Source organism: Dermacentor variabilis, chromosome 6 (genome assembly GCF_050947875.1).
Source record: "Dermacentor variabilis isolate Ectoservices chromosome 6, ASM5094787v1, whole genome shotgun sequence".
In the NCBI taxonomy this organism is placed as follows: Eukaryota; Metazoa; Arthropoda; class Arachnida; order Ixodida; family Ixodidae; genus Dermacentor; species Dermacentor variabilis.
The window spans coordinates 158,735,206-158,751,425 of NC_134573.1; the positions used below are offsets into that span (position 1 = coordinate 158,735,206).

Consider the following 16,220-nt stretch of genomic DNA (forward strand, 5'->3'; position numbering starts at 1 on the left):
ATGCGGAAAGCAGTGGCAGGGAAAGACGAGTCCGGCGTGATGCACAGGTGAGCCTCGCACGCCCCCTCTACTTCTTTCTCCGGCTCTGCCACGCAGTGCTGTGACAGTATTAAAAAGGCCACCATGAGAAGAGGCTTCATAAGGAAGAAAAGATTCAAAAACAAAGAATAGGTGGCAACACCTGCTTGATGTTCTCACACCAGCTTGTTGTGACATCGTATATATTGATGGCCTTTGCTAGGGCCTAGTTTAATTCTTGTTAGTAGAAAGATAGACCACATCGCATTTTAAAGAAGTCATAAGAACTGAACTACAGCAACACAAATATGAAAGATTATTTTTAAATCTGAGACATCAGACTGACGTACTGGCCCTGTGTGATTTTTGCAGAAAATTAAAAAAATGCCACTTTCACCTTCATTTCCCCTTCTAATAATCAACCTATTACTATGAATGTAAAGAAAAAATGATTTTTGAAAAAGGACTGTATTGGTATAATCAGATTGTGTTTATTTTTTGTAGCTAAACCACCTTGAAGTGAGCAATTCCTCCATGGCTGATGATCTGGTCAACAAGACAGCCATCATCCAGTACTACTGTATGGACAGCAAGTATGGTGAGTACCCGCTAGCAACCTTAACCGGTAGTCTAAATCACTCTTAGTACATTTAGCTGCAGAATGCTATGACATCACCACTTAAACTTCTGGCTGTTATAAAAGTTTATCATGGAGTTTAGGTCGTGAAATATGTAGATGAAGTCCCACAATTCAAAACTTGGGCTTTAGTACTTATGCCTCTGTTGGTATCCATTGGTGTCCTTACTTTTTAAATAAGGGAAAATTGATATTTTTTTCTGGACAGAAAGAAATAAAGAAAAGAAAGACATGTTCTGCACTTAAAGAATGAAATGCAACAGGGATCTTTAAACTAGAACACCTCTTAAAGGGAAGCTGAAGAGTCTGTCGAATTCAATAAGACGCTCATATATGGATGCGGGAACCTTATAAACCAGGCAAGTAAAATTTTGGGGGGATTTTTCACTTAGGAGCGACGCAATCGTCGGTTAAAATTTCGCTGTTGCTCTGCCCCCTGTCGAGCGCTGCGCGCTGCTGCTGACGCTGACGATGCGAGCAGAGACCGGAATCCGTGGCATAGTGACGTCAGCACTGGTGTTCTGTTCCTTCGCAGTCTCCGCGACCGGGCTTGACCGGGCTTATTTCTGCGTGCGTGCCATCCTAATCTGCTTCGCTCGACCCTACATTCCTTTGTTTGTGTGTATATAGGATAGGAGTGGTAGTTGATGTGTGCAGCATCAATTGAACTTGTAGGCTGATCATGCCAGCGTTCTGTGCAGCCTATGCTTGCACGAACACCAGCGGCCGCGACGATGTTCCAGTGTTCCATTAGTTCCTGCAAGACAAGAAGCTTTCAGCTAAGTGGGAGGCTGCTGTGAAGCGAAACAACTTCAAGTGCTCAAGAACCACATTGCTGTGCTCTAACCACTACCGTGACGATTACTACCGGAGTTTATCAATAATGCATGCCTTGGGTTCTCCTTCGTGTTAGCACGCTGAATGGAAGGTGCATGTTTATCTCCCACCCTTGACGCAGGTTTCATCGCCAAGTGCCTCGAATTTTCTATATGCACGTATGTTGTGAAACAGCCTGCATGCAGCGACCATAACGCAGTGCAAGCGTAAAGTTTGCATGTGTTGGAAAGCCTGCTCAAGCCAGGACGCTGCGCTCCCCCTTCTCTCGCCCACATAGAGAAACTGACCATCTCACGTAACCGACGGAATTCGCCGGTTACGAGTAGCGTGCGGATGGCGCGCTGATGAAGGTTCTGTACTACACGTGCTACAATAGCCGGTAAACTTTTCCCGCGTTTAAACCGTCTGTGTAGATTGCCGACAGCTTTGGGGCAGCGCACGAATTCCGAAGATCGCATCACCGCTTACGTTCTACGAGGAGGCATGCAGGAACATAACACTACAGTTGTTTGCCCGGAAACGTACTCACTGGAACGCTGAATGCAGCTTAGCAAAAGACATACTTGCTAAAGAACATTTCCAACACAAGGAGATGCTAACACTTCGCCTTTGTTCGCATGGAAAGCAGTGCTTGCACCAGCATATTTTGCTTCTTGGAGAGGCTGGCTCTCCGCAATCGGCTTGTATATGTAGGGAGTAAAGTATAAACCCCTTACAAGTGATCTTGCACGCGACAGCAACAGTGCGACAAGCGAGGCGATAGCTGTAGCGTTCACTCGTCGCCTGCAAGCTGAACTCCACGCCAGCGATGGCTTTGAGCGACGACTTCCCGGTATGAGGGCAGCAATGTACACGCCGAAACTAGCGTGACGCATGCTTTATCAATATAAGTTGATGTGTTTTACTGAAAAAGGAGCATAAAATATTTCGGAAGGTCTTGCACTAGGTTCTTATTCTTGCACGTGTAAAATTCAATAGTTTGCTCGTTCCGTGCGACAAACAGTAGTATTTGAGTTATGTACATCCAGTTCCAGCTTCGCACTATTGGCTAGTCGCTCATAGCACTTCCAGGCGACGAGCGACGAGTTCTAGATTTCTAGAAACGAGCGATCAAGCGACAACACCGAGCGATCTCTTCAAGCGCCGGCCCGTTTTGTCGCTCGAAGCCATCGCCTGTCACTGTCACGCGCAAAATCGCTCTCGTGGAGTTTGGACTTAACGCCGAACTCATCAGAGAAACGCAAGTTCTCGAAATTTTCCATGGCCGTCTCAGCAAAACAGCACCGAACTACCTTGCACCGTGCTTCGTGTGTAGCGGCAGCAGTCGGTCTGGACGAACACCATTGTTGATGTCACGAGGCGCCCGACCAATCACAGGCGGAAACGAGGCGCGAGAGCTGGGCGTGTCTGCTGCTGCACTTTTCGTCGAAATAAAACATGTTTGCGCTTTCTTTCGCTCAATTTCTATGCGATATGCAAATTCATACGGTTGAAAACCACGACGTACTGCTCTTCACTCATTTTTTCTGGAAAAGCTTTCAGCTTCCCTTTAAGCATAATTACACCAAAGTATGATACTACGCGTCTTGTCGTTTATGGTGGTATGGAGTTTAAGTTTATGAGGCAAAGTTATATAGATGTCATAAGAACAGAAGGTGGCAGAAACGAAAGTATGTGTAATAGTTAGCCCTAAATTGATGTCTTTAATTAATGCATATAGTACAGCACAGGTTTTGTGCACTGAGCTTGTTCAAGTGGCAAAATTTGTTTTGATGCCCCCGTCGTCATTTATGGGCCAATCATGTTCACCCGAAGAAACAGATCTTGCTCCTTTCTGGAATAACGAAACTCTTATGTTATTCCCACTTTCCAGTAAAACTGGCCATATGACAGCCACTACTTTGTGTTTTAGGTGTTTGTGTCATGATGGCACTCATTCTGTTTGGAAAGCCCTGTTGCGAGAAGCAGCACCACGCCAAGTAGATTGCCTTACATAACACTTGTGAGGCATATGAGGCATTGTTGTGTTTACTGCACTATACTGTTACACAAAGGACGAAATAAATAAAACTGACACGCATGTACGCAGCATGTGTGTCAGGAGGCAACTGAGCAAGCTAGAGCAAGTGTTGTCCTTCTCTGATGTCCTGTCATGATGTCCTGCTCCCGCATAACCACCTTCTGCATCAGAATGTCACGATACAATCAAAACGACATAAAAACTGACTGTAACAAACCTATTACTATAAATAACTTGGAGCACTCTGAGGCTTGCCAACACTTTCCCTAAGTTTTCGAGGTCCTGGACCTCCATTACAATGCAAGAAATGAAGAGTCAGAAGCATCATGGTCAGTACCCTTTAATCAATGTTAGCATTACAATGTGTTCCTCTCCTTGCGCATTGTTGCAGAGCCAAGCTCGGGCAGCCACCACCCGTCGTCCACAGAAAAGCTGACCGTCAAGCGACTAGTGGACTTCATCAAGGACAAAGGGGATGAGAACCTCAAAGAGATCAACCGCCGCATGCAGCGAATGCTTGAGGAGACGCTGACCAAGAACATGCATTTGCAGAAGGTGGGTGTGTAGCATGTCGCCACTTGGCACCAGGCCTGGTGCATTCCTTGCACTAACTGAAGTCTATTTATTTATTTATTTATTTATTTATTTATTTATTTATTCGCCCTCTGCGTTTGCACATTACAGAGCAGAGCGGCACATTACAAAGTGGGAATTGTAAACAATCTATACAATAAGTCAACATTAAACAATCAACACACTTTTACAAAAATGTACAGCTGGAATGACGTAACTAAAAGAAAACTCAAGAGTGAGAAGAAAATGAACAAGCTATGCATGTTATTAAAAAACTCTTAAAATTCATGTGTCCATGATAGGAGTAATTGCCTCTGGAAGCTAATTACACTCAAAGCTAGTTCTAGGTTAAGAACGCTATTGGCATGTTTACCATAGTGCAATATGTGCAATGACATGACTCGCGTTTTATGCATCTGCAAGCATTATGTGACCTCAAGGACTACTCTGAAATCTGCTTAATTTATGTGGCAGCTCTTCAGTGGCACAATGTGCTTGGATCTTGGAGCAGTACTGGTAGTGCTTTGTGCACAATGAAGGTACTCTTGGCTTTTCTCAAAGATACTGGCCCCAACCAGATGCCCTTGTCACCTGTAACTGTGTGTGCATGTGTGTAGTCATCCTCTTCATTTGGAATAGTATGCCTGGCCTATGAGAGACAAACATATCCAGGATGCATTATAGGATGTTTCTATTTTTGTTTTGCCTTGCCAACTGTCTGATCCTTGTAATAATTTAGGCCAGACACAGTTCAAGGAAGCGATGACAAACAATAAGGATTAGTTCATGTTATACTTTAATTCTGTTCATGCCACGCTATTATCCACAATTCCGACCGTACTTGACCAGATTTTTTACTGCAGAACTCTTTACAAAAAACAATGTTGAGAATATTTTAAGAATTTCCTTATACAAAATTTCAATCATTTATTGAAAAGTGAAGCTTAACAACACTTTACAAGAAATGAAAAGTACATTCTGTCTGGAAGTGAACATTGCAAGCAAATGAAAAGTATAGTTGAGGTGCTGAGCTCGTCCTTGGACATTTTTATCAGAAGTGCAGACAGACCCTGCTCATCCATGGTCCGAAAGTGCTAAAACTGGGATTTCTTGCAGCATGTGGAAGGCCTTGTGCTATGGGCCACAATGTTTACTATATTTTAACAATGCACTGTTGCGCTGTTTGAAGCCTAAACCCCATGAGAGAGATTTTGTGTGCAACGGCTTTCAGTGACGAAATAGGCTGTCGCGTGAACAGATCGCTCATTCTTATCGCTCGATTGCTCGATTCTGGAAATCTAGAATTCGTCACTAGTCGCCTGGAAGTGCCATGAGCGACTAGCCAATAACGCCAAGCCGTAACTGGATGTGCATCAGTAAAGTACTACCAACTGTCACAGGGAACCAGGAGAAGACTAAATTTGGATAATGCAAGGATAAGAACCTACTGCAAGACCTTCAGAAATTTTTTATGCTCCTCTTTGCACTAAAACACATCAACTTAAATTAATAAAGCACGAGTCAGGACAATTTCGGCTCGTATTTGCTGCCATCATACCGGCATCATCGGCAAGATGTCGCTCAAAGTCGCTGCCCGCATGGGGTACATTGTACTTGTAGACGACGAGTGGACGCGACAGCCATCTCCATGCATCACTTGTCACTGTCGTGTGCAAGGTCGCTTGCATAGGGTTTATACTTCATTCCACTGGCCTCACTTAGCACTGCGCGCCTATCAAAAGACTGGTGGAGGTGAGGGGAAATGAGAAAGAGAGGAGGAGGATGGCTGCCTTCAAAGAGGGTGGGAGCAATAAATATAACTTCATGTTGAATTGGGACTTGCCCAGCATGGTGGCTCCGTGGCTGAATGTCATGGGTTCAGTTCCCACTCTGCTGCAGCCAAATTCCAAGGGTGGTGGAATTCAATACCCCAGTGTGCCGAGACTTAGATGCCAGAGAACATTGGGCAATCGAAATTAATCCAGAGTCCTCCAGAGTGGTGTCTCTCGTAAAGTAAAAGCTTGTTAATTTGAATTTCGTGGGGATGCTACGAAAATTCTAATCATACAAAATTCTAACTAATGAAAGTCAGAAAAAATAGCTCGGTTAAGGGGCATGCATATAGTGCGACGTAGCGTGAGCGCGTATATGCTATGTCACGTTGGCGAGAACGACGACGTCTATAGTTCGACACCCTGGCGCAACCAATGTAACCGGATGCAGCCAACGGGGTGTGACATGAGCGATGTGGAGATGGCTCTTGCTCCATCTGTGTGTTCGACGTGTTGACCCTCAATGCATGGTGCAGAGAAAAAAAAAAACTTGCCCACGTGCCGACGGTTGCAGACAGCCATTCAAGCGGTGCACGGGTGGGGGTGGGGGATCATTCTGTGTATGCTCCAAACAGAGCAGCCGACGGCATGCATGTCGAAGTATAGAGGGGATGGAATTTTGGCTGATGCAGGGCAAGGGGCTAGTGTCCCTGTATATGCAAATAGAGGAACACTACAAGTGGCGTAGCATGACTGGCCGCAAGCGATGTGTGCCGAAAAGATTGGACTGTTGACCCCTCTTCGCGAAGCAGTTTGTTCTAGAGAAACGAGATGGTGCTTTCAGTGGTGCGCCGCGCGTAGCCTCAGCGACGGTGCACGAGTACGAAACCACTACCGCTTCCACCTTGCTTCTGTGTGATCAGTTGTTGGAAATGCAACTTGAGTTTTCGCTAACATACTGTGCTTCAGTCATGCTAGATTGAATCATGTGGATTGAAGACATGCGCAGATTGAAGACATGTACACTGAAGTTGGTTCTAGTCTCACAATAGATAAGTGGATATGCCTTGAACACTGAACATCCTTAATTTTGCAATTACTGTATATGCTCTAACTTAACAAATAACATGATAATTAGGTTTGCTAAATTAACTTATTGGCCATTGTCGCACTGTTCGTTGCTGATGTACGCCAGAGTCACGAAAATTCTGGCCATCAAAAATGAGTTTTGTCTTGAACACCCTTTTTTTTTCACAACTGGAGACATTTGTTTCCGAAACATTATATATTATACATTTGCTTGAATAAGTGGACTTGCCATTGCATTTTTGTAGGTCATTGCAGTCCCAACTTGTGGGCAGCCAGTAGAATTGCACCAGAGCATGCGTTCCAACGCAATCATTTGCGTAGGCGCATAATCACATAATTTGTTTGTTGGTGGCGTCACTGAGACATTGATTGAGCAAGTTTGAGGGAACACCTTGTTAATTTCTCCTTCTCTCCCCATCGCAGGACTTGGAGGTCATTTCTCAAGAGTTGCACAAGCTGAGGCAGGCCGGCGGGCTGGCGGAGGCCACCCTCTGAACTTATTTCGAGCCTTTGTTTTGAAGGCCATAATCAAAACAGTGACCTTATACATAGTGTTAATGGTTCTTGTAAATAGGCTTTGTAAACATGTCAGCTCTTTAATAACTGATGCAGGAATAGAATCCCTCTCTCTGCCCTTTTTATTTTTAAGAAGGCGAAGAGGCTTGAAGATTGCAAGAGTCGGGCAAAGCTGCCCTTGAGGTAGCACGTGCAGTTGATAATGACACTACTGCACATTTCAAAGCAGGTCCCCTTGCTGGCAGAGTGGTTTCTGTATCTGTTTTTAAGTTAAGCAAGGTTCTTACATACATTCTTATGCTTTCTTCAGGCACCCAAAAGGCTTCCATTACAGAAGTAACACACGCGGTTGGCCAGGAAAGCTTACGGGACACAGGTTCCACGACAAATGTGAATTTTTGCTCTGTTAAGACATAGCCTTCGCAAGTTAATGGATCACCATGTAGATTACAAACCATACTACAGATTAAAATTTTAAAGTTACGGTTATGTGCCCAAGATTCGTGGGAATTCCGCTTTTTTATTTTTTGCAAATCCCTTGCCCTGTAAATGTTTGTGGCCAACTGTACTTTCTGTGTATTGTAAAGGTACCTCATGCCTGGATCCTGCTGAAGTAATTTGTTATAGAACATAGTACATTCTTTATAGCTTGTGCCAGAGATGTCGTGGTTTTGAAGTTTGTTTTTTCTGATTTCAATCTTCATAGTCAAAACTTAAGAAAGAAAGAAAGTGCTGGATGTTGCGATATGTACAATATTGTAGTCATTCTTTGGTGCGGGAGCTTTTGTAAATGTGAAGCATGCGTTGTTGCACAGTACAGTCCATGTTTAATTGCTGAGTGACGTTGCACAACCTGGTCTGGCTTTTGATAGCATGAGCTCATCTCAGTCTCTCTGCATGCAAAATATTTTGCGTCTTCAGGCACCTGGGCTTAGCGGTTAAATTTTGGCACATTGTCTTCCATACCCGCAACTGCTGTAATCTTGCTGCTTGTAACTATGGCTCTCATATTTCTATGCCGATTCTTGGCCTTATGCTTGAGACAAGCGGTGCACATTTCAAGCTTTAGTCCACATCATGAGAGCCCCTCTAGGTCTGGATAGCTGCAAGGGTTTAATGATGTAGCACCACTGCGACACTATAGGTGCTCCTGGTGGCCACCGAAAGAGTAATGCTTCAGCAGTTGAAGATTCACTATCCAATTTCTGATCTTTTAATCAGGCATGGACTTACTAGGGTGCTTAGTAGAAGCATTTACAGCAGACTTCCGTTGATTTGAATATGGTTAATTTGACGCCTATTGAAGGTCCCTGCTGGGACCTTCAAGATTTTCGTTATTTCGATCCTAAAATTTGCCTTCGAACTTGACCAGTCAGCATGCACTTGCCTGAACCCTCTGGCGACCCTAATGCTGATTCCTTTCCTGAGAGTATCTGTATTCGCAGAGCTGAAGGGACAGTGAATGCGTTGAACACTCAACATCTCCAATCAAAAATGCCTATTTTCCGGACTGCCCTAGGAAGATTTTCAAGCAATAACTGTAGCTCGCAATGTTTGATTACAGTATTTAACCAACTCTAACGCGCGCTTATATTTTTCCCGAGAAAAGCCGAAAACCACCATTGAGGCTTTCCAGTGGTTTGCCGTATAACGTGGTTGTAATGCGACAAAGCTAACTTTAAGAAACCATGCGGCGAAGCTGACTTTAGAAAACTGGCCGCCCCTGTACAACACATCTTAAAACATTTGCCTTTTTTCTTTCTAAAATATCGGGTACGCGTTTGATTTATGCTTGGTTTAGGAGCTTTATTGTTATCGCTACGTTTTCTTACTTTGGGACACACTGAAAGCGGCCGCACGCTTGATTCAGGGGTGTGTTGGAATCGGGCAAATACTGCCAAATATATCAATGGTGTTTTTTCTGCATCCTGTTTAATTCGACCTGCCGGATAATTCGATAGGTTTTGTTGGTCTCGGCAGGGTCGAATTAACGGAAGTCAACTGTATAGTTAAACCTTATTATAATGAAGCTGGATTGGACACGAAAATATCTTCAATATATGTTATGTTCATTATATGTTACTTGCATGTTAATGTTGGCGAGGAACATTTTGCATTTACTTTGTTATATCGTGCTCACTATACATCATATTCAGCATGCGAAACAGAAGAAAATTTCACCTTGAAGATTTCCTGTGTGTTGGTGCTGTTCATTCTTGATGTACAAGCTTGGCAGATACATTTTCTTTCTTTATGGTTGCTTAAAAAGAAAAAAATACGGAGAGATTCTAAGCATCAGCTTGTGGCAGCATTCTTCAGCAGTATTGTTCACTGCAAATAGTGTTGGACATAATGCATTACTCATCCTGTGCTTGACTGGCAAGTGAGCTGATTTTATCTGAAAGCTGCATTTCAGGGATGCTTCTGTCGCTCTGTTTCACGAGATTAAATGAATGTCGGAAGTTTTTATTTGAGAGTAGCATGGCAAAGATGCTTCTATTTCTTAGCGCAGGGACTATAATGGAGCTTCACGCAGTCATATTTGAAATTCAAACTGCAAGCATGCCTCTGCTCTTCGTTTCTTCCTATGCACATTTTGTACAGTGAGCTTTTCTTTTTCTTTTTGTCCTTCTGGTTATCTTGTTTTATGGCTTACACCTATAACAAGCGGCTATATTTTGTACATATGTGTCTTCTGCGCAAGTTTCGAAACCTCGAAACATATAAGCATTATTTTGTGCAATATTTGGTGCACTTGTTGTATGGGGGAGTTGTTTGTACGTATGTGTACATTACCTAGCAAGTGCAACAGTTGCTGCTTTTCCATCTGTAAATATGCGGCTGTGCTCTAGCCTTTCGCAACATTCAGTGCTGGTCACAGTTGTATGGCATGTGCAGTCTGCGTGCATAGATTGTGTATAACAAGGAAAATAAACCAATCTGTTTCGAAGAATGCACCTGACGTTTGTGTGCAGATGTATCCTGGTTTGGTTGACACAGATTGGTGGCCAGGATAGTTGGTTTGTCATTATATTGTGGCTTTTATTGTAAATTATACAGGCACTCGAGGTCCATTTACTCCATTGGTGTGGTTGCTGTGCTGTCACAAGTGTCACAACTGTCGCAAGTGTTACCGGTGCTTGTGCAGCTCATGCACCCACAGTTGGAGGTCACGTGATCTGCTGGGTTTGGGAGGCATGGCACAGTTGAAATGATGGAGCAGGAGCACGGAACAGTCGCTTTTGGGCAAGCACGTATGCTCCTTGCTTTGGCAGCCTTCATCAGGCCAGGGCTGTGACCATTAGTGCTGGCAGTTGAATCAACATTCTTCACGTGTCTGGGTGTGTGACGCCATGCTTGTTTAGTTAGTAAGCCACTGTTTAGTTAGTTCACTGCAATTTATACTGCCCATAGGACTAAAAACTTCCTTTGTGTAATAGCCTAATATACTTTGTCATCACTGTCAATAATTTGCTCTTCTGGTGGAACTGCAACTTTTCGTTTGTTAAAATAATTGCACTTTTAATTCTCTGCTTTCACCACTTTTTGTGTGCTCTCCTGTTATTGTGACAACGAAAGATGCACTCGCAAAAGTTTGTTATTGCCATTGCAGCTCCTAGGACTCACATTTTGACTGCCATATTCAGTTAATCTGCTGATAACAGTGCAAAGTTGCAGTAAATGGTTGTCATTATGGATAAAGGCATAGTGGCACTCGGAGCATTCATCCATAGGTACTGTGTCAAGCATAGCAAACATGTGGACGAACAACTGACTTAACATAAATTCCTCACCTTTCACCTGTGCAATATACAAGGACATTATCCTTTGCATCTCCAGTTTCATTTTTGCTTGTCAGGTTTCACACCTACAAGTGGGCAGGATGATACACATTCCGTTATTAAAAAATCTCAAGAAAATTAAGCATCTTCATAAAACCCACACCTCGTAAGCTTTTGACCCTGACTGTACATTCAGCAGAGTGAATGTTTAGCCAACTTCAGAAGTTGGACGCGTGATCTGCAAAAACGCCGAATTTCCTAGCAATTTGTAACCACAGCAAGTAAAACCATACAGCACTATGCTTGTATTTACTTGCACAGATTGCAAAGCTGTGTGGCCAGGCTCCGGAAATAACCGGCTCTTTCCCGGACCCCGTGGTTCACAAGCTTTTGATGTCGACTATAAACTATGTCAAAGAGCCCACGAATGCTCGAAAAGTGTTATAGGGCCACCACAGAAAAAAACTTGTACTTGAGCTGCACTTATAATGCCCGAAAAACAAAGCATTGATAGTGATATCAACGTTTTAGACAAGTACACAAAGTAAAGCTCATAGTTTTATCGGCCGTATAAATTGCAGCAAACATTCGCTTACTAATTAAATTGACCATGTTGTCATGCGCGCACATGAAAACGTGAAGAGATCTGACTTGACTGCGGACACTCCGTCACAACGCTGGTATGGTGAAGAGCCATAGCAGCGGCTAGCGAATTTCCCCTCGTGCTGCCACCAGGCATGTGAGCTCGCCTAATCTTTACACACTCCGCAGATTACCTTCAAGACAGGGCTAGCGCTGCCGCGCTCTCGACGCCATGCGCAGCCACGGCAAGGCTAGAATGAACTCCCGCTCACCTGACCCCCTCCCCCAACCCCCTCCCCCAACCCCGCTGTAATGTCCCTTAAACTTCGTAAAGTAGCGACACACTTATCCTCCGCTTTCACTCCTCGTTTCGCCTCTCTTTCACGCTCCCTCCTCGACCGTGGTGCCGCCTACACCACTCGAGCGTAGCAACGGCGCCAACATGCGCTCCTCGCCACTCCGTAGACGCTTCTCGTGCGAAAATGGCGCTGAAGCACGGCGCGAGGGCCCACGTGATGCTATTAGGCCAATAGCGACGCGGCGTCGGCCAGAGCGCGCGAGGAGGAGGCGGCGGCATTCTTCAAGGCGTGGCGCTACTTAACGAAGTTTAAGGTAGTTTAAGGGGCTTTACCCCCACTGCCCTCTCTCTGCGCGAGAAGACTGTGCACCAAGCCACCATCGTTCTCGACTTCTCCTCCCACCCGCAGCACAGAGCGCGCAGGCGCGATCTCATCGCACCTTGACTACACGAAATCTCACGGCGTCGACGGCGACGAAAATTCGTCCCTGTACAAAAATGCTATCGCAAAAACTTAACTTGAAAAGAGGCTTGCTAAGAAGCGAAAATGAAAGACGGATGGCGACTGTCGGCGCCACCTTGCAGCGGCTCGGTGTGACGTCATGTATTTCGAAGGTGTCTTAATTCCCGGGCATGGTTAATTTTTCTCTCGGTAGAGATCGACTGCATTGTATTCTTTACTCAGCTTATAGTGTTTCGAGAACCTTTACCGAGTCACAATGGGCCAAATACGGGGGTAGAAAAACATCGTGACATCGCACTGACGTGCCGGCGCTGTGATTCGGCGCGGTACTTGAAAAGAAACTGATTAATTTTGGTTTCTAATAAACGAATAGTTAAGCTATATTGCTGAGCTGGCGTATTAGCGGCGCGCACATACAATAGCGCCATATTAGCTACTAGTACACTCTAAAGAAAGTTTAGAAGCCCTCAAAAGCCCGGACCTCAAACTCCAACCCAAGGCCGTCCAGAGGGCCCAAGAACTGGCGGAGCGACACCACGTTCCCGTCCCGACTTGGGCGTCGCCTACGGTTTCGGCCCGAGGAGCTCCCCGCGTCGGATCTCCAACGGCATAAAACTCCTCAGGACCTCAATAAAGTTCTTGACTGACTGACTGACTGACCGACACTCTGGGCCTTGTCCCCAAGCAATAATCACCATCTGCCTTGCATGCGTTTCCTCTCTGGAAAATTCGGCGCTCGCTACTTTCCTGTCGAGAATGCTGTGTCAAGCTGATAACGGGCAAGCCGTTCGTGACTGGGAAGTACCGGGCTCGCAGCGTTGAAGAAAGGAAATGCGGGCAAGACAGATGGCGATTATTGTTTGGGGTACAAAATACAATCCAAAGGGTGTAAGCTTTTTTTTTTTTTTTTTTTTTTAGGGTTTATAGACGTCGCACGAAACTCCGGGTCGCACGTGGCACACTTCGCGATCGTCCGCGCTTCGTCGCCGCGTAGCGGATGGGCCGAGAGTCAAAGGGCGTCTTGCACGAGGAGCCGACCGGGGAACAACGGCAAGTTCAAAAAGCTGCTCTCGTTATACCCGACTGGCCTGCTGCTCTTCTCCGGTTATTATTATCCTTTCTTTCTCGGGACGCTGCCCTAAGACAACTCGTTTTCGTTGTTTTGAGAGCGCCCGTGGGTGCAAAATTGCCGAGATCCGGTGCGGGCCGCAGAAAAGTAAATTTAAAAAAAAGTAACAGAAGATAAGAAAGAAACCGAGAAAGTCGCTTTTCGTGAAGAAACTGCCGTTTGGAGCGGGAGGCGTCATAACAGAGTGTTTTGTGCGCCCCACGCGACCCGTTATCTCGGCGAAACGCGGTCGCACCTGCTTATTGTTTTCGAGTTTGGCTCGAGCGCCGTCTGCTTAAGATTCCGGCATTTGCATAATTGCGGCTAAGTGTTCGTTATAACCTACCTACCGGTGGCAAACCTTGACGCTTGTAGAGAGGGCAAAAATGAAGGTGCTCGCGGGCACACCCTGACGTACGCACACATGCAGGCGCGCCCCCCCCCCCCCCAAAAAAAAAAAAAAAAGAAAGTTCATGCCTCTAACTGTGGACTTTTATTTTTCACTGGCCACAAGTGCCCGCCAACTAAACGAGGGCTGCAGCTGACGGGTCTTTTCTTCGGATGGGTAGTAAACAAATAAACAGTGCCCTTAGCGCGAAACGCATCGCATACGAGGTCGTGCAAAAATGCAAATACACAGAACAGGGCAGCGACGCCATGAGTCCGTCGTTACGCACGCGTGCAAGACTCTGAGCGGTCCCAGCGCAGTCTGTACGGAGCGGCTGTACACCGCGAGTTTAGTGCCATAGCGAAGGGTTAATAACCGAAGTAGTCGTTAGCATACCTTGCATTTATGCGAAGAAACATGGGGCCGCGCCGGCGCTTCGCATGGCGTACCGGTAGGCGAACTTGTGGACCTTTGTGGGCAGAATATGCTCCGTTTGCTCGAGCTTCTACAGTGACTAAGAAACTCTATTACCGTGTATACAGGGTGTCCCAACTTCCATGCACCAAGATTTAACAATATGCAAATGCCACGTCGCTGGACAGAACCAAGGTAATGTTTGCCGTCGCTTGGAGATACTTAGATTATTTTTTGCATGCCTCATAATTAGATAAATAGTCTTAATTAATTAATCAACTTCTCAAATATTATATTTAGATGAAAAGTGTAGAGCAACAAGAAAAACTCGCGATACAGCTTTCTGTTGCTCGACACGTGCTACATTAAAGTTTTTCCGAGCGTGGAAGAAGCCCTCGAATGCACGCAAAATTGCCACCTGATTGGCTGCTCGAGGCCATAATGAAAAACAGTGCTATGGGAATACAATAGATACGAGGTGCTCCGCGGTATGTGGAAAGGTGTAATGGTTCCAGGACTTGCCTTTGGAAATGCGCTTGTTTGCTTGAAATCAGGGGTACAACCGGGACTCGGTGGCAACCAAAGGCCAGTGGGGCACCTCGCATTGTGCGGTCACGGGAAGACTACAAGTTAGGCTGTGCAGGGTCATATGAAATGGAAAAGTTTTAAAGTGAAGGAAGCTCAGAGTAAAATTGATTATGTAGAACGAGTGAGGAATATGGAAGAAAGTAAATCGGCCGGGAGAGTGTTCAGGTATTTCTAGAGGGAAGAAATTGATTCACAGTGGAGGAAAAGAACTAGGAAGCTTACCAGCAAGTATGCGACCTGTATGGTGAGCAACATGGCAACAAAGAACGTCAAGCGGAAGGTCACAGAGGCTGAGATAATCTCGGGGGTGGCGGCAATGGAAAAGAAACCTGTTATGAGTAACTACTTGAGGAAAAAACGAAGTCAGTAAGGAAACAAGTTAACTCAAAGGGAAGCTCATTACTTTTCGAAGCGAGATAGGGGTTCCTTAGAACACGCACTTATAAAGCGAGATACAACAAGGAAGAAGAAACATGTGCTTGCTGCGGCAAAATTAGGGAAACGATGGAGCATATTTTATTAGAATGTGAAGATATCTGCCCAGCGATCTATTTAGGAGCGTCTGGCCTCCTTGAAACTCGGGTTCAGTGAGAGCAGGGGCAAAGTAAGCATGTCCGCAATAGAGATTAGTAAGAGGCGATTGGAAGATTGGAAGAAAAAAAGTAGGGAAACGACAAACAACGAAGGCATACAAAAACCAGGTTCACAATAGGGATTCAGAAAGTTTGGTTATGGGAATTCATCGTGGGTTTTCTTTTCCTTTTCTTTTTTAAGATAGGTAGGCCATTAGGCAATCTAACAATAAGAGCTTGTTGGCGCAACCCACCACTCTGTTCCAAAGGGGATGCTTATATATAGCATCCATTCATTCATCGAAAATGGCGGTTGTGTTTCACACGTCCAGGGTGTGCGAGCAACGAAGTGTGATTCGTTTTCTATGGAGCAAGGGACGAACGCCCATCGAAACCCACATGAAAATGCAGCCCACGTGTGGGGAAAAGGTGTTTCGGTCCGCTGAAGAAGTTCCTGGCAAAACAGCGATTCATGTGAAATGATGAAGCCAAGACAGCTGTCCGACGGTGGTTCCATAGTCAGCCGGACGAATTCCACTACAGAGGCACCTCAGGGTTAGTGC

At 45.2% G+C, this 16,220-nt stretch overlaps 1 protein-coding gene across 1 annotated transcript in view; it reads left to right on the top strand.

Moving 5' to 3' along the window:
• Positions 1-10,419, top strand: part of LOC142585566 (GRIP1-associated protein 1-like) — a 36,785-nt gene extending 26,366 nt beyond the window's left edge. Inside the window, exons 20-22 of the mRNA XM_075696408.1 lie at positions 523-616; positions 3,904-4,067; positions 7,370-10,419. Of these exons, the coding sequence (XP_075552523.1) occupies positions 523-616; positions 3,904-4,067; positions 7,370-7,441 (330 nt within the window). The 3' untranslated portion in view covers positions 7,442-10,419. The remainder of the gene's footprint in view (positions 1-522; positions 617-3,903; positions 4,068-7,369) is intronic.
• The last annotated feature ends 5,801 nt before the right edge of the window (positions 10,420-16,220 follow it).